The sequence below is a fragment of the Panthera pardus genome, unplaced genomic scaffold (assembly GCF_024362965.1).
Source record: "Panthera pardus isolate Hobbes unplaced genomic scaffold, ASM2436296v1 HiC_scaffold_10, whole genome shotgun sequence".
Lineage (NCBI taxonomy): Eukaryota > Metazoa > Chordata > Mammalia > Carnivora > Felidae > Panthera > Panthera pardus.
Window position 1 is genome coordinate 36,150,528 of NW_026526655.1, and position 18,438 is coordinate 36,168,965.

Below are 18,438 nucleotides of genomic sequence, written 5' to 3' on the forward strand. Positions count from 1 at the left end.
GAGGATGGGAGCAGGACCTTCACCACCCCTACCTTAGGCGGCCCGACGGCTTCCGCACCGCTCCGCCCCCGCCCAGGCCCCAGAGCTGCTGCGGGAGCCAGGAGTAATTTATCTTTGCCTGGCGCGGGTTGGGATTGCCCGGCTCTGATGCCAAAGAGGAAGGCGTGCGGATAACGAAGTAAGTGTCCCCCGCCCCCTGCGCTCTGGTCAGTCCCCAGACGCCCCGGAGCAGTCTGGGAAAGGGCTCGAGCCCACCCTAGTTGATCTGCTCTTCTAGGCGCATTCCCCTGGGGCGTTCTGGCCTCGGGCCCTAGTCCCCTTGGCACATCCAGTTTCCAATCCAAGCCTGGGGCAGTTATGCGGTTCGTGAAAATGTTGGTCGCCCAACTCTCCCCGGACAGTCCGCGGCGGAAATTGGCTTCAGAACTGGTGTGGGCTTCATTTGAGAGAAACGATTCCCTCCCGCCCTCCTTTCGCCCCCAGCAGAGCAAGCCCGGGTTGGGGGGGGGGGGGGCCGCAGGGGGGCGGGAGAGGCAGGCCTGCGTGGGTTCCTAGGAGCCATAGAAGGCTTTCGACGCTGGCAATTCCCGTAGAGCTTTGCCTGTGTGTGCGAGAATGGAGGAGAAACGCGGCACAACTTCCCCGTGTTCTCTAAGAAGCAGCGCAACGCCGGGAGGGCCTCTTTGCCAGGGTGACCAGACCTGAAATCCAGGAAGCCTGGTGATGGATGCTGGGCCCTCAGAGGTCTGGGTAGTCCAGCCGAGAGCCGGCGTCCCATGCCGGGCAGCCGGCACCCTCTGCCCGGGCAGTCGGGCCTAGGCCGTCCTGAACGGTCATTGGGGAAGGAAGGTTGGCCAGAGTCAAGAGCTAGCGCAGGAGAAACCTCGGTGTGGAGAGAGAGTGAAATCAAGAAATGTCAGTAAAAGTGCAGGCCATAAAAGGAGAAGAAAGGCCTGACAAGAGATAGAGAGAAAAGGGGAGAACATGGAAATTAGAAAAAACATGCATATTTAAGCCCAGCGCATAAAGATCCGTTGATTTTTAAAATAACAAATCTCCGTGTGATTATGAAAGACAGGCGACCTTTGACTAAATGACATATGAAAAAATTGGGGGTGGGGGAGGAGAGGGGAAGACGTCCTAGTAGATTCCTGACAAAAAACGTCAGTGAGAAGCAAGTTGAGGGATAAAAATGTCCCCCAACATGAACTTTATGGTTTGAGCACTGGAGCAAACTATCTGTGCACAAATGCGTTTTGGATAAAATTATTTTTAAAAAAAGTAATGAAAACCAATTCTTTTATTGAGTGTGATTTTGTTTAAAAAATGTTTGGAAGTAAACTACTTGAGGAATATAAAACGAAACCAAACAAAACTTTTGAATCATAATTTATTTAGTTTTAAAAAGTGGAAAATTTTAGCAAAAGATAAAAACGTTATTTAAAATTTCTTATTGTAAAAATTAAACATGCTGAAAATAATTGCTTACTTCAGTCGAAATTAGGTCAATACAAAAGTCGTGCAGTAAAAAGCTTATGTAATTTGAAACAGAAAAGGCCTTTATTAGGGACAAAACTCAAGGGGAAAAAAACCCCCCGCACACGGGGCATATATCACAAAACTTCCTAGAATTCTCTTTTTTAATTGAAAGAAATTTGTAAAATGTGTTACTAAATATAAATCTACAAATATTCAAAATACATTTCTAGTAATAACCCATAGTTTTTGGTATTTTCCTTTATGTTAAATGCACCTTTATGTGTTGAGTTCTTTTGCCCAAAATGATAGCTTTGTTCATTATCAAAAACGGACAAGAAGAAACTCCACTAATGAGAAAATCAATTAATTTAAAAAGGGTGCAGAATCTGAAAACAAACTAGCCACAATGTACATTTAATTGTACTTAATTGTATACTTTATTTAAATCACCCTTCTCAGGGGTTTAATAATTTAGAATCAATAGGTCCTTTCAAAACATAATAAAATATTTACGCTTTATAAAATATTAACCCATTAACAATACCGCTGTGTTGTTTATGAGTGTGACTAAAGTCTCCTACTCATGCTGTTGACATAAGCATGTGAGGTTAGCGAAGTGATCCTTCGCAAAATGTAAATGAAGATCTTCAGACAGTGGTGTTTATAAAATAGCTCATTAATGACTTAAGATTGAATCGCTCCAACCATTCGCATCATCAGATATAATAATAGTGACGAATCAGACAGGAAAGATCCTGGCTAAACCATTTGCATTTTTTTTTTCCAGAAGTACTGAAGTCCTAATATCACCATTTCTTCTAAGTTCCTGGACACTGATCCGGAGGAGGATTCTGCAGTTCAACACCAAGGTAAGGAAAGAAACAGCATTATTATCGTTGTTAAGATATTTGTAAGAATTGCGTCTTTCCCCATTTTGAAAATGGGCTCAAACTCTGACAGTGGTAGTTGTTTTTTGCAAAACCCCCTTCCCATTCCGACGTGAAACTACAGATTAAAAAAAAAAAAGTTTGTTGATCAAACTTACAGTTTGTTTCTTTGCAGCCAAAAACCTTAGCTACCACGAGTTGGTTTACTCGAGCCACTTTGTTCTCACAGACTTCGAATTGTGCATTTTCTCTAACCCGTTCGCTCAGGGAAGTGGGGGAGATGGGATTTGGGGAATAAAAAGCAGGGAAAAGAAAATGCTGCCTAAAACTCCCAGGGTGGCTCCCCGAAGATTTACTATCAAGCCTCACTTCCTTTCTCGGCTGGGCTCCGACAGCCTCCCGGGTCGCCTAGGACTCCTTTGGAACTTGGTGGGCGGCGCCTGGGTGCGGGATTCTCCGGGATCTGGGCGTTGAGACAGAGGCCGGGGCAGGTTTAGTTTCTGGGACCCTTTCTCTTCCAGAGGCTCCCCCGCCTCCCAGGCCTCTGCTTTTGAGGGAATGGCTGCGCGCACGCCGCCCACCGGGTAGGTGCGGCGAGTGGACGGCGGCCTACCTCCGGGCACACTAGGCTGACGCGGCTTCCCCCTGTCTGTGCACCAGCCCAAGATTTCCAGAATTACCACCCGAGCGCGTTTCCCAAAAACGAATTTAGTTTGGCCCTCTGGCGCCGCCGTACAGCCAACACTTCTTAAGGGGGACTGGCGGCTCAGGCAGCGAGATGGTTGGGAGTCCTCCGGGTCCGGGGGTTTAGGTAGGAGACACAAGGTGTGCGGTAGGGATTGGCGGTGCCGCCAGCAGAGGGGCTTCACTGGCCTCAAGGCGGGCGGGGACGCGTCCTCATTTTCCCGCCACAGGTCCGGACTGCGAGTGTAAGCCGGCGCCCGAGGCGGCTTGCGGGGGCCGCGGCCCCTGCCCACGTGCTTTTCTTTAAGGAGGTCCCGCGCCCAAGCGGGACCTCAGGGACAAAAGCGCGGACGGAGCTCGGCCTGCTCGGCTAGTGCTCGCGCCACCTTAAATGAACACCGCGGCTGGAGTCGGGCTGCGGGCGGCTGCGGCCGCGGGAGTCGGCAAAAGTTTGTGGCTCAGTTACACCTTCGCGGGACCTGCTGTGGACGCCCCCGCGCGGCCTCCCCCGGGACGAGGAGACCGGGTCCTCACCGCACACTCTGCCCGCGCGCGAAGCCTAGTGCCTGAGCCGCCTGGGGTCCCAGGAGTCCCAGACCCGCAGCCGGAGGACAGGCAGCCCCACCGCCCTCACTGCCTCCGCGTCACGGCCTCCAGGCGGCCCGGGCTGAGCTGCTCGAGATGTCGCCGGCGCTGCGAGCGCTCCAGGGACGTCATCCAGGGATGCCCCCCGCCCTGCGCCCCCCACGCAGCCCCCTCTCCTGTCCCACCCGCAGCCCGGCGGGCAGTGCTGGTACTCCTGCCACTCAGGACACCCGGGCTATTGTTCTGGACCCACAGCCGCGTCGGCTCTGAGAGAGAAGCGGCCTTCCCCGCGCGTGCGGCGGCGCGGCGGGCCCGGACGGCCGGCTCTGCGCGAAGGGGGAGCTCACAGGCATCGGGAAAAGTTGCTCGGAGGGGCGGAGGCGGTGGGTGGTGGGCGGAGGCGGTGGGTGGGGGAGGCGATAGCCCTCCTATCTCCAAAGTCGAAAGTACTCCGCGCAGTTAGCCGAACCGGGAGCCGAGGCAGCCGTGGTTGCCTACTGCGCGTCGGTCTGCGCCTCCGCCGGGAAACGAGGCAACCAGCGCCTGCCGTGTCGCCGCCGCCTCCGCGCCGGGACGAGTGCGCCTCGGGGCTGGGCGAGGCGGCCGCGCCCTGGACCCGCCACAAGGAGGAGGACCAGACCCGAGCCCCAGCGCCCGCCTGCACCCGGGCGCACCCACCGGCCTCGGCCACCGCCTCGCGCGGCACTCGGTTCTCTGCCATCGGTCCTCTGCCGCCCGACGCGCGCGGTCCTCGCCCCACCTCTCTGCCACCTCCGACTCTCCCCTTCCTTCTCTACCCTCCTCCCTGCCTCCCACCCGCCCCTCGCCAGTCCCTTCTGCCTCCTCCGCAGCCCCGCCGCTGTTTGGGTCGCCGGGCTCACAGCGATTGATTGATTGATGTTTAATTTCCTGCCAGGCGGGGCCCCCCTCCCCCCGCAACCTCCCCAGCCCTCCTCCCCGCCCCCCACTCTCCTCCTTCATTGCGGTGGACCAGTCTGGCTTGGGTTTAGATCTTTCCCCCCCAACCTCCATCCCGAAATAACCCAGAGACTTCCCCTACCCCCACCCCAAATTATTATTTTGAAGGCGCTAGATTTGGGGACGGAAAGGGGGAGGGGGAGAAATCGGAAACCGAGGACAACCCAAAAGGACTCACTTTGCCTGATGACTCAACGCAACTAATAATCATCTCCCTCTCAGTGTATCTCTCTCTGCGGCTTGTCAGTGAGTCCGGCTCCGGCTGCTGGCGGCGGCGGCCGAGAGGGGAGAGGCTGGAGGTGACAGCTTGGGCAGCCGCCGCGTTTCCTCCCGCGTGCGGTCCCGGGTCCCTGCGCCTTCTTGGCTCTGGGTGACACCGGCCCTAAGGCTCCGGCCGCGCCTCCTCGCGAACTAGCAGACCTGCGAAGCGGCAGCACCGGCCCGCCTCCGCCTCCTCCCAGTCCTCAGCCCTTTCTCTCCAGAACGGGTCTCCTTCCCGAAGGTGTGAAAAGGCTTTTTCAGCCTCCTTCCCTCTTTTCCCCTCCTCCGCCGTCTCCTCCCCCGCTCGCTCGGGTGCCCCTTTGGAGGAACCCTCCTTTCCCTCTCCTCCTCCTCCCCCTACCCCCCTCCCCCCCCCCCCCAATCATCATCATCATAACAACCATCTCTGCACTAGAAGACACCCTGACCCAGGACCTTAAACGTTAGGACCTGGGAAAGAGGAAAAGGGGAAGGAGTAAAGAGGAAAGAAGACTAGGAGAACACTGCAAGGCGACGCACCAGAAACTTTCCACCCTGGATTCTCTACTTTTGCTCCATGGACAGAGCCTCAGCCAGCCAAGTTACAGACAGACTGTGAGCAGTAAGTACGCCGGGCGAGGACTCCCACTCCAAGCTCGGGAGTTCGGGGAAAGCCCCGGGTCCGGCTAAGTTCCCTCCCGGCAGCGCTCGCCCTCTCGGACAGCGTAGCAGAGGGAGTAGGGCAGCCCTTCCGCTCTGTCTCTGCATCTTTCGCGTCTCTTCTCTCACCTCCCCTCTGCCACCCCCACCATGTCTCCTTGACATGCGGCTTCTCCCACGGCGAGACCGCCCGCGAGGATTCCTAGCGCACTTTGTTGTGCAGGGTTCCTGCTTCTCGGGGATGTCAGTGACAATGTGAGTGCAGTTTCATCAGGTGTTTCCTCCTCTTCTGCCGCCCCCCCCCCCCCAAAAAAAATCCGGGGGTGCCGAGATCTGCGGGTTCCTTGAGGAGCGCACTGCCAGCCAAGAGACCCAGAGGAAAACTTTTTGGAAAAAATTTTAAATTGGGGTTGATGAAGGTTGCTTCTTAACCTAATAATTTAGATGCTTTTTGCTTTTGTGTTTTATGCTGAAGAGCTTTTTAAAAAATCACTTAGGATCGGAAGAAGATAAGAACATTCCAAAATAATGATTGTAGCCCCCTCCACTGTGATGAAGGTTATTCTGGAGAGTATTCTGGTGAATACCTCCAAATGTTTTGGGATGCTTATTAATGTGGAATGAGGGTTGTTTTTGTGCAAAGTGTGTTTGTGTCTCAAGACTTGCTCGGTAAAGATAAAAAGCAGGGATTCAAGGAGTCCTTAAGGCAGGCCTTTGGCTCCTGCCCCGCCATTCACGGCACATTCATCATGTGGTTAATTCGGTTTCTTACGGACTTGTGTACATCCCCTATCCCTTCCTCGAGTGGGTGAGATGCCTTTTTATGAAGTTCACTTCTTCTGCAACACTGACCCCCACACGGCGAGGCTGTCTCATCTGAGAACGGCGTATGCCAACCCTGTCCCAATGAATGGGCCACTTCTGGGCGCCCCTGGGCGCTGGCCTGGTAACCGTCACCGAGGGCTAACTTCTGGAGAGCAACTGGGCAGTGTCGCAGCACCTCGAGCTTCCTTTGGCCGCCCAGTGTAAGGTGGGGACCCGCTTCCCGGCTCGGGCCCCTCGGGCAGCGTGGGAGGAAGTTTGTGTGGCTTGGTGCAGCGCTCTGCCACTGGCCTGAACGTCTATCACGTGTGTGAGCGGTTTTCCCTCTTTTTTTTTCCCTCCCCCTTCCCTCCCCCCCGCCCCCTCCCTAGGTCCCTGCGCGTTTTATTGCGACCTGCCGGTGGGAACTTTGTCTCCGAGTCGGAGCAGCATGGAGCGGCGGAGCGAGAGCCCGTGTCTGCGGGACAGCCCCGACCGGCGGAGCGGCAGCCCCGACGTCAAGGGGCCTCCCCCGGTGAAGGTGGCCCGGCTGGAGCAGAACGGCAGCCCCATGGGAGCCCGCGGGAGGCCCAACGGCGCCGTGGCCAAGGCCGTGGGAGGTAACAGCCCGGAGCGGGGAGGCGCGCGCAGCCCCGCGGCCCGGCGATAATGGCCCGGGTGTCAGGGTTCAGGTTGATTAGGCGCTGTCGCGGTGTAGGATTACAGGAAGTGAATTCCAGGTTGCCAAATAATGCCCCCGTCGCCTCTCATCTGCAACTGGTAGCTTCATGTAGAGTTAAAACAAGAAAGTGGTTTACCCAGAGGGTGGCATTTTTTGGGCACTTTGCCACTGTGTGCTGAGGTGTTGGCAGGTTTATGTCACAGCCAGCTAACTGTTTCTAGATTTTCCTAGAGAGCTTTTTAGTGATTTAACTCTTTTGCTTTGCCTCAGAGTATCTGTTGTAGAGATGAAGTTGAGGTGCGATCGCTTTTGTGGACTAGTCTTTAATGCCCAGGAGCAGGAGTGTTGGTGTTACTTTGTAGTTAGGACAGTCCTTCGAGATAAATTAGTAACAACTGGGAATATTTCCTGCCACAGTTCAAGTGGGAAATAAAGAAGCATCATGAAATCTGCCAGGCCCTTAGAAGCTTTAAGGTCACCATTTTCTAAACAGTTTAAAGTCCTACGCGTTTGTAGTTTTGTTATGAATTACAGCAGAACAGGTAAAAAATAGCAAAGTAGTCCTAATGGCTACATGCTGTTTACCTTTCCAAGAATTTAATATTATTTAAAGAAAACTTTTTGGAGATTTTACTACTTAAACAACCACTTTCCTTTAATGTGGTCAGGAAAAATAATTTTATAAAGCGATATGTACAAAAGTTCAATATTATTAAAATATGTTGAGGCTTATGTGCTGTTTGCTTAGTTTTGGCATACAAAATGCACAATTCAACATGGCATGCAGTTTTTTTGTGTTTGAGATAAATCACTAGTTTAAATCTTTTTTGCTTCTAGAGGTTTCCCCCCTAATATTTTCAGCAGTAGCTTACTTAACATAATTCTTCATATGAGCCCACCTGAAATGATACAAAACCATGGCAAAACTTAGTGATAAACTCCAACCCCATGTTCTAAATAGCCATAGTTTGTATTTCAAAGTAAAGACTTAAGTCTAAACGTCCATACCCTTTTAAAGAGTTAAAAGACATTTTATAAAATAACACGTTTCTATTTTTACTTAGTTTGCTATTATTATTTCTTCACCGTAGACATTCAGAATGGTTTGCCTTAGTTCCTTATATTAATCATCTCCCTTGAGAAGCACCCATTCTCACAATTTTTAAAGCTTTAAAAAATGATTTGGCTATACATTGTGGCTTATGCACCTTTTATTTTTAGGGGCTTAAAGATACACTTCGATGAAGCAAAAGATAACTTGATAGTTCTGTGACCCACTTTTTAAAATTTGTGTTTATTGTGCTATCTTGAGACTGGAACAATAACTTCAGACTTTTTGTAACATTTTAGTATATGCATATGAGAAAGAAAAATATATAGCAAATATGGTAAAACCAAGTGTAAGATGATGCGAGTGCTGATACTATTTGATTGAAAAACTTGGAAATCATTGGAGGAGGAGATGTGTTCTCAAAGTGGCCTTATGCATAAAGAAAAAACTTGGACTAGGAATTTTGGTTTCTTTCTGAAGACCTGCTAAAATTCACTGAATTGAAAGAAGTCTCTAAACATTTTAGAACATAATTGTTAACAATTGTGATTCCTTAGAAAAAAAAGTGTTTTCTTTATTCCTACATCATATTGAACTGTGAAAGAAACTCCCTAATTTTGTTGACCAGGAATACCTAAATTTAGTGTGAAACAGTGGTAGCGTTTCTTATTTTCTGAGACTATAATTCACATTTGACCACTTATTATAAATCTGGTATAAAGTGAAATTAAGTCTTCAAGAGGAATAATAGGTTTGTTTCAACAAGCTGTTTTCGTCACTTTTACTGAGCTTTAATGTAGTCATGTCAAAGGCCTTATTAGTTGCTTTCCAAAGTGAAAATAGAGATGCTATTAGCTTGTCTCAGTAAGTACTGTGTTTAATACTTACTAGTGAAGTGGTTAAAAGAGTTTACATATGGTGAGTTTTAAAAAAATTTATAGAAAGATTGTATTCTGTATAGCATAGTAGATTATTTAGAAAGATTTTAATTTAGAAAACTTTAAAATATAAGAACATAAAATTTTGACAGTGTAAAGTTTTTTTTTGAATGTTAATATTTTTGGAGGGGTTTAAGTTTATATGGTTTCTTAATGTATGTTGAGCTGGTAACAATTTCATTTCTTTGTAACTTTTAATCATGTATATAGATGGGAGAAAAGCAAAGCCTTTAAAAAAAATTTAAAATTTTTAAAAATGTTTAAAATACATTTCTAGTTAGAAGTTCTTTGTCATTGAAAGACTTTTTTTTTTTTTTGAACAGGTTAAGTATAAAATAGATTATATTTCTATCACCCTACCTTCTTTTGTTTAAATGTTCTTTATGAAGCAATATAATAAACATAGACAACTACAAAATATTTATAGCTCTATATCATTTATTATCATTTTCAGATATATTGCAGTCTTGTCAATGTTATGGAGATGGTTTAAAAATAGGGCTCAAAATTTGATAGGACGCATTTGTTAATCTTTAGTGATTCTCTTTCTTAAAAGCTTTCCCTCTAAAAATGGGGAGATCATTAAGTTAATTGGTTGCCCAATAATATGGCAGTTTATCTTCCATGCTTTTGATAAACAGTGAGGTGAATAAATGTTTCTGAATGCCTTAGTTGTAATAGTAAATTCTGTTGCCCTTATTCTACGGTTTTAGACAGAGAGTTTGGTATGTTTTTTGGTGAGAATGTGTTTGTTAAAAAAAATTATTTTAGTGTCTGGATTTGACTAGTTGAGGTGGTAGATACACTATCACAGTCCTCAAGGTTGCGTTTTAATAGGGGACTTAAAAGTTAGTGTGCTGTTTACAATGTGGTTAGCTTTAGAAGACTATTAGAACATAGATCAGTTTTGCTTTGTCTTTCCAACACCTTCTAGGATGTGTTTGTTCTTATCTAAGTTATGTTTTAAAGCATGTATGTAATAAAATAAGTGCTCAGATGTGTATGACAGTCAGCTTTTATAGAAAGTCCCTAGGCAAAAAAAAAAAAAAAAAAAGGCTAATATCTCTTTAAAAAACATAGGAAGGCTGGGAGAGAGTTTAGAGCAAGCAAGAGCACCGTGGTGTTGACAGCTTTATATCCCTGCTGGGTAACATTCACTTACTAGAATTGGCGTCCCCTCTCAGCTAGTAATTCACTCCATAAGGATTTTGAAAAAGGATGATTAATGGTGGGGAAATTTATATTTGTGAAATTGTTGATTAAAACTTACAGATCTATTTGAAGATTTAGAAAAAGAGAAGATTATTAAGGGTGACGAAAATAAGAATCAGATGATCCTTTTTGCCACCATTAACATAAGTACCTAAAAGGTTCTGCTGTGTGTAATGCTTCAGCCACGAAACCTACAGCATAAAATGAAAGTGATGCCAATCAAGTTTGCAGAGGAAGCGAAGCTCTCTGCTTTCCTCCTGGACTGCTGAAAGGCGCTGGCCAGTTGTGCTTTAATAGCAATAAATTATTGTGCTTCATTCATTGTTAACACAAGCATTTTCATTTTTAAATGTTTGGCTTAAAGAAAAACTTTCAGACAGCTTTATTTAAACTGAATGAACAGCGCTTGAGTATACCAGATGGTGTATTTGCTGATAGGAGGCATTAAACATCAGAAATCTTTTTGATATTTTTCATTTTCCTATGAATTTTGATCATTTTTTTTTGGTGTTAAATGTTCTAGGCTTTTGGGGGGAAAATGTTTGAACACCATGAATATCTTTTAGAGATGGTTGCTGTTTTTTGAAAAAAATTTCCTTTTTTTTTTTTCCTGAAAAATAATTTGTTTTTAAAATCATGATTTAATCTTGTTGAGGAATTGCCTGTTAAAGTTGTCTTATAACTAGTTGACCCAAAGTAGGCCTATTCTTCTTGCTAATAGGCAGCCCTTTGAAGAACATAACTGTCTTGTTACAAGGGGAAAAAAATCATTATGCAATACACACTGATGTATTCAAATAGGGAAGCAAATGTGATCACGATTGTTGGGCAGGGCCTCATTTAGAGCTGAACATTGTCTACAACAACAGTTAGTTTAATTGTCTACATGTGGAACATTTCCTTTTAGATTAAAAGAAATGCAGTTCAGGTCAGGTGCAGTCACCATATTAGCAGTGTAGGCAGACATTTTACTCTTTGAAGGGAGTACAGCTATGAAAGAGTATAGATATTGATGTATTGAAATGTATAAAATACTTGGAAATTTAGACACATATTGTCAACCTGGGTAAAATGACGAAAACCCATTAAATTCATTTTAGCCAAGGATGAACACCGTTTTGCTTGTAGGGAGGCCTCATGTTATTACTTCCAAAGAGAAAAGATTGTATTTCCCTTTTACATTCTACATTTTTTTTTTTTTTAAGGGTTTGAGATCTTTTAAATAGAATGAACTTAGGCTTTGGGGTCATCCAACAATCTAGCATGTCCTCTGTAGTTTTGCTGAGGTAGAAAAATAGCCCTTTTCTAAAGTGTTTTTAGTCCTTGGCCTGTTATTAAAATAAAGATATACTTGGTTAAAAAAATATATGCAATGGAACATACACATTAAACAGAACATAGGGTATCCGCCCCTCAAAGTCCTGAGCATAATTTGATGTTTCAAGTAATTTTGGAAGCCTTGTGTTCCATCAGCAGAAACCCACTGACCATTATATATTCAAGATCATCTGCAATGAAATGTGTGTGTATGTGTGTGTGTGTGTTGGAACTACATAGATGTCCCTTAAGACATTTGTTTTTTAACCCCTGTAGAAAATAAGCAATATAATCTTTTCCCAGGGGGTTGTGACTAGAATCAGTCTGTACGTCTTAGATATCTTGTATATATATTATATTTATGTATATATAAAAAGACTTATTATCATTTATTAGAGGTCTAGGAATATGAATTTGCATTATTTTAAGAATATGGAAATCAGTTTTAGTCCAGGAAAGGCAGGGTAATTATTTGGTATATCTGGCAAAATATATCTCATAAGCAGTCAAGTGTAGTGGTTCTACTTTGATCATTTAAAACCTTTAGTTTTCTTTTTTTGAAAAGAGACTTCAGTGTAGAGACTTTACATGCATTTGTAAAAAAGACATTAACAGGGCTAGATGAGTTCTAAACTCTATTATTTTTTAGGTCATTTTAGAGAGTTTAGGTTTCTGTTGCTAAAAAGGAACCTATTCTTCACCATTAACAAAGTTTCTTGTAACTAATAATCTCACATTAGGTAAATAAAATACATTCATAATTTTTTTTTTTGTTTTTTTTTTCAGGAATCTAAACTTTATCCCACATAGCATGTGAATTAATAAAAAATCCTCTATCTTCTTTTATTTAATAAGTAGGGTTTTTTTTTTTTTTTTTTAACCTATGTAACTAATGTGTGGTAACATAGTGGTTTTTGCTGTCTTCCTTATAAGAGTGCTGAGATACAATGGCATTTTGGAACATATTTAAAGATGGAGCATTTGACAAAAGTTGTATGTGTAACAGTTTGTCAGTGAAAAGTGACAAGTGGGGAATGACAAATGAAATGTTGGCATCATCACTCTTTATTTTGATAAAAATGTCTCAATTTGCAGTGATATAATACTGTTTCATATTATTTCATGAGTTGTGTGAGATGCATAAGGGGAATTTAGATTTTGTGAACGGAAAATTAGCAGCCCAAACTCTCTTTTCAGAAGCTTTGGCAGCACGTTCCCCACCCCACCCCCTACTCCCCAAGAGTAAGAACAGCAGTGAAATATTGGATCTAACCCATACATTTTAACTCATTATTTTTTAAGAAAGAAAGAAAGGAAGAAAGAAAGAAAGAAAGAAAGAGAAAGGAAAAAGAGAAAGAAACAAGTGAAAATGGTTTCAAGTAGAAGACCTTTATGCATAGCTCAGCAAATGAAGAGAGTTAGCCTTTTTTGCTTCCGTTCTTTTCTTTATAGTGATTTTAAAATGAGTGATTTCCCTCTGCTGACTTTGATTATGTGGGGCCTTTCTCACTTCCAATCACCACTGCTCTCTAGCATTAATTTAGGGTGCCAGTAGTAAAGAGAGTTGTGAATTCCTTTTATTTTAAAGTGCAATAGAGGTTTGAGAATGTCTATGTGTTAAAAATGGATTTTTATATACAAAGGATTCATCATCCTACTACTTACGGGTAACGCAATAGATATTTCAAAGTCCAAGTAGACGGCCCTGAGAGGAATTGAGGTATGAGTTAAAACAAAAGCCAGTTGAGTACTTACAGACTTCCAAAAAAGCACAGACGGAGCCCCTATAGCATGTTATTTTCCATTTTCTGAAGTCACATTGGTTCCCGTATTGTCAGTGATCAGCCAAACATTTATTTTCTTCTTTTGCATGAAACAAGCCTCACAAGCACTTCATGCTACACAGTGTTTATGTAAAAATGTTCCATGGTGGAGTTTTCAAAAGCATGGAACTGTATCTCTGTAATTTTGTTGTTGTTGTTGTTTTCAATTAGCAGAATTGTTTTGCTGTTTAATAGCAAGTGATTTTAAGAATTGTGGCAAAATCAGTATAATTAAGTGAAAGCCTGCATCAGAAATTGTCTTCCACCACTTCTGTCTTTCTCTTCTCACCTACAAAGTTTTACTTCTTCCAGATTTTTTTTTTTAAAAACTAGGTAAAAATGACCTAATATGGAGTAAATTGCCTTAGACATATAATTATGGCAGTGGGGTTTATGGGATGTATTTTTTCCATTTTCACTGATGTGTGTACCTTTAAAACTTAAAAAATAAACTAGTGAATATTTTAGTTACTAGTTTGGCAAATGCTTAAGATGAAGAAAAAAAGCATTAATAGAAATTTCAAGAATTTGAACCTTGCAATGAAGTTATCAGCAAATTAGGGCAGTCATATTGTACGAAGAATGTTCTTTATTTGTGGTTATGACACATTAGGATAGTAAAACTCTAAGGGAAGTAGATTTCAATTTTAGTTGCTCACGGTATAAGGCAAATTTGGATCTGCCCTTCACTAGTTGTCTTATCATTGGAATGGAGTTCTGTCTTAGCACAGTGGGTTATTAAATGATAGCATTTAACATAACAACAAAGATTAGAAAGTTCAGAGGAAACACTGCAAGCTTATCAAAAAGTATGCATTTCTCACCAGACTGTTTCGTGCCCACTTATGGTTACACAGTTACTGAAATGTGCCCAGCAGCTCAGAGACTTTATGTGTTGAAGACTTGCACAGATATGAAAAAAAAAAAAAATTAATAAGACTCTGGTTAGAGCAAGTGTTTCCAAAGCACTAAGATTTAACAGAGGTGATTTGCATTTTTCATAGAAACAATTTTAATTTCATCACATTAAGCAGAGATATCTTTTTCTTTCTTTAAAAAAATTTGTTTTTTACTTGTTTTTCTATTTGGCTGGAAAACGAGTGTATCAGTTCTTTTATAACTGAATATGATTGATTTTCAAATTTCCTGATTGGTCCCTGTGTTAAAATTGCATATTTTTATTGCATTTGTTCCAATTCTTTATATGTATAAGGAAAGGCAAAATTGATAGTTTATTAGGAAAACGCATTCATGTCAAAACTGTTTACATAGCAGTGTTTTCAAAACATTATATTTTTTTGGTTAACAGAACAAGAACTTTCTTTTATCATAATCCAAAGATGTGAACAGAGCAGCATGATAAATGTCTCTTTAAGTGTCGTAGTAAAAGAAAATGACTTGCCTTCTGAGGCAGTGGAGAGTTTATGTTGTTTTGGACCCATTTCCCAAGCAGTGATCGAAAACAGATTACAATAACAATTATACAGTCAGAAGATGCAATATCCATTTCTGCTTTAATTGAGTGAAAGAATAATAAAAACATCATTAAGAAAAATGAGGTGGACCTGTCACACAATGTACAAATTTTTAGTCTTGGAGAGGATGCAGAATAACTGAAATGCTTTTCACTTACTTTGCTGTGTTTATTAGCTAAAATCTGTTTTGGGAGAGACCATTTTGTTCTTTCTCCTCCCTGGGAAGTTCCTAAAGGAGCCCCTGGGAGGTGGTTGCTCAGGAGACAATTAAAAGTGCTCATTGATTTTGTCTTTATATGCAGTTTGAGAAGGGCAATCACATTTTCTTATATTCTACCTGAGGTATAACTCCCTTCCCCCACCTTTCTTTTAAACCTCTGTAAATGAAAGACAAACATGATGACTGTTTCTCCGATGACGGAGCTCGCCCTGGTAAAGGTTAGGTGTGATCCTGGACCTGCTGTTCCTCCTCTGGAAGGCATAACCAGGCTGAAGGGGGAGAGAGAGTTGAAGGTGGATAATGAGCACCCTTATTTCTTCTCAGCACACATGGGGTCGGTGGGGGGACCCTGAGTTTCCATGTGTACACATCACTGACATTCACTCAGGCAGCATAGACTGTCACTTGAGATATATATATAGGCTCTGGCCTCCATTGGCCATCATCGGAACCATTATTAAGTCCATGATCCTTCACACTGCTCAACCTCCCTGCCTCTTTCCCCAGAGTGGAGCTTCTGGCAACTCAGAGTGAGCTGGCCGGCAGCAGCCAAAATCAGTGGCTAGTTTTCTTTCACTCTGGGCTGTATTTCTTACTCTATTCATAGAAACTGTGAGCTCCTGGCAACTTTGGTGATGACAGTGGACTTAGCCAGACAGTGGAGTTAACCCCTGCTCATTGCGGGGATGCTAAAACCACAAACAATGTTGGCCATCAGAGTATTTGGAGCCCAAAGTTTGGACAACCTTAGCAGGGTTAGAGGAGAACATTTCTTTGATCTGTAGCTAAGAATTTTCTTGGGTTCAATATTTAAAAATCTTTCTGAGAATGTTAAAATGAAAGGAATAAGATAGGCAGTAAACCCTTACTGGTGGAGGTCTCATAATCCCAGAACTGTCCCAAGCATAATCCCCTTTAGAGTGGAATTTATATCAAACAGCTCAAAAGGCTTTTTTGTTGTTGTTTTGTTTTGTTTAAATTCAGTTCAGAGAGTCTACTTAATAGCACCTTCATTAAAATACTTTTGTCAGCAAAGGGTTTTTCAATTTTAGCATCTACATAACCTAACAGCGGCGACGAATGCCACGAGCTTTAAGGGTCTATTAGTGGTTCTGTTTTTTTCTGGACTTTATAATTTAAACCTAAACATTAATTCTGGGTGGAACTTGGCATAATGTCTTTTTGCCTTGGAGGGAATTTTTGTTGTACAATTAAAAAAGTTTTTTTCTTTTTTTGTACAGTCTCCTTCTCCATGTCTCCCCTTCCCCGAGTAAATAGCAGTTAAATAGTCAAAGTCTTAAAAGGGCTTATTTAAATAATAAAAAAAAAAGATTGATTATTTTAGGTGAATTTAACAATTTTCCATTAGTTCACACTGTAAACTAGTGCTTTTGATATTAACAAGAAAGACCTGTGGGGCTGATAATGCAATGAAAATATTTTTCCTCTTTCTCTTTCTCATGTATGAAAGTTATGTGGTAAAATTTTTAATAAAATCCTATTTGATGACTCTTGAAACTTATAAATCAGTTTCAGGTCTTTATCAGAAGGGGAGAGACAAAAAAATTCTTTATTTTATGTCACCTGAAATTGTAGCATTGACTAGAAGGAAAGAAGTTGGAATCTCACTGTTAAACAATAAAGTGCCTGAATTCCCCAGTAGTAGGTATTTTGGAAAATTAAAAATGAGTATTTTCTGAATATTAGTACCGTATTAGAGTTGAACTATTATAGGAATCTGATTACAAGGTCATTGTGAAATTAAAAATAAGTGAGGAAACTCTGCAAGGACGAATCGTCCTCATCTGAACCCCAGAAGGCATGCTGCTTGCTAATGAAGGTGCATGCTGGAGAAGAGTGTTCACGGAGTGGGGCTAAGCCAGGGTACCCCTGAAGCTTTGTCTGGTGTTCAGCTTCCCAGGCTCCATTCAGACAAGGTTTTGTGCTATAGATGTGGCAGGTGTGGTATTAGAAGACTGAACACCCTTTATTTTCGAGGGGGTATAAGAGGAGCAAATTGTTCTCTGAAAGTAAGTTATACACACATTTAAGACCCAAGTAAAGGCACTTTACAAGAGTAAATAAGGTGATCCTGATTTTTTTTTTTTTTTTTCCCTTCTCAAATGAATCTCCAGGTAACATTCAGCAAAACTAACTCTTTTTACAGGCCCATTCATATAGTCAGTTTGGGCCTTAAGCACATTTTTACAGCTAACTTATAAACCCCCCCAAACTGGAGCTCACCACTGAAGGCCTGCCAGTGCTGTCACAAATGGCCATTAGTTCCCAAGAGACTTTGAGGAGAATCAGAACTGTATGAAAACTATAGCAAGAACCATTTTGCTTGCATGTGTATTTTTTTTTTTTTTTTACCATCATGACAACAATGTCGGGGTTGGGGGGCAACCTGCATGTTCAGGACTGATACTGTATGCTCTCCCATGGAAATGTATAGAATTCCAATTAGCACAGGGTCAGAGTATAAATGTACCTCTTTTCACACTATTCCAAGTGGTTAGTGGAAAACAAGCTGCAAAGTAATTCCCTTGGCCCCCCAATAAAAAGATTTATAGCAAAATAATTCTCAGCCCCATAATGGAACTGTTGTAGGTTTGTGTTTGATATTTATAAAACCGAAATACAGTCCATGTACCCAAACTAAGCGTTTATTGTAAACAAGTTAACTGCCAAGAGCTTATATTCTGTCAAACATAATTATATTGAAGATTGATGTATAGCTGGAAAACAAGTTTGAGGGAGACAGTTCTCTTTACCCAAGGAAAGCCTCTGGGGTCCAGCTCTCTTTTCCCTTTGATAGAACTCACGAAGTCGTCTTTGTTGTCGCCAGCCTCTCAGATATATAATAAACACAGGCTTGCTCGTTGAAAACATATCATTTGTCCATCTTCTGTTAACAAAATAAAGAGATGCATGTATATTCACGGGAACTGTTAGGTACAGTTTCTTTCATCTTCATGTAGATGCGGGCAGTGGTGGTACCAAGATAAAGTGGCCGCTCTTACCATGACAGGCAGGGCACCATGGCCACACTGGGGTTCACCCCAGAAGGAGCCCCTTTCTCCTTTAATGTGGATTTTGAAAAAAAAAATCTTAAGACTCGTCCTTCTGTTATTTCGTGTTGAGTTTGTGAGATTGGGTCTGCTTTGAAACTGTGGCCTTTTCGGGGTGGGGCAGAGGCTACATAAATATGCTTGATTTTGTGGCTCAAGTTATTTGAGAGTTAAAGAAATTACGAATCCAGGGGATCTGGAAGTGGAATCGTTGAGACTGAGATGTTTCATACCTGGGATTACCCCAGATTTAAAAAGGTGCACTACTCTACCAGGGTCTTTTGCTTTAATGAAGGTAGAAAGTTGTATTGTCCTTTGTGATTTATCATTTATCT

The 18,438-nt window shown here is 42.8% G+C and overlaps 2 protein-coding genes across 4 annotated transcripts in view; one reads left to right on the top strand and one right to left on the bottom strand.

Moving 5' to 3' along the window:
* SATB2 (SATB homeobox 2) overlaps positions 1–18,438 on the top strand; it is a 194,063-nt gene that overhangs the window by 1,630 nt on the left and 173,995 nt on the right. The window contains exons 1-3 of one of the 3 annotated variants that reach the window (XM_053906560.1): positions 88–178; positions 2,267–2,348; positions 6,707–6,934. In XM_053906560.1, coding sequence (XP_053762535.1) covers positions 6,766–6,934 — 169 coding nt within the window. In that variant the 5' untranslated portion in view covers positions 88–178; positions 2,267–2,348; positions 6,707–6,765. Of the gene's footprint in view, positions 1–87; positions 179–2,266; positions 2,349–4,066; positions 5,476–6,706; positions 6,935–18,438 lie in introns of those variants that run through there. The other 2 variants (XM_053906566.1, XM_019428367.2) reach the window with 2 other exon arrangements.
* LOC128776692 (uncharacterized) lies at positions 1,377–3,767 on the bottom strand. The gene is made up of 4 exons (XM_053901804.1): positions 3,685–3,767; positions 3,450–3,553; positions 2,525–3,381; positions 1,377–2,330 (listed from the first exon to the last, which is right to left on the bottom strand). Exons 1-3 carry the CDS (start codon positions 3,765–3,767, stop codon positions 2,732–2,734), a joined length of 837 nt encoding a protein of 278 aa, XP_053757779.1. The 3' UTR covers positions 1,377–2,330; positions 2,525–2,731.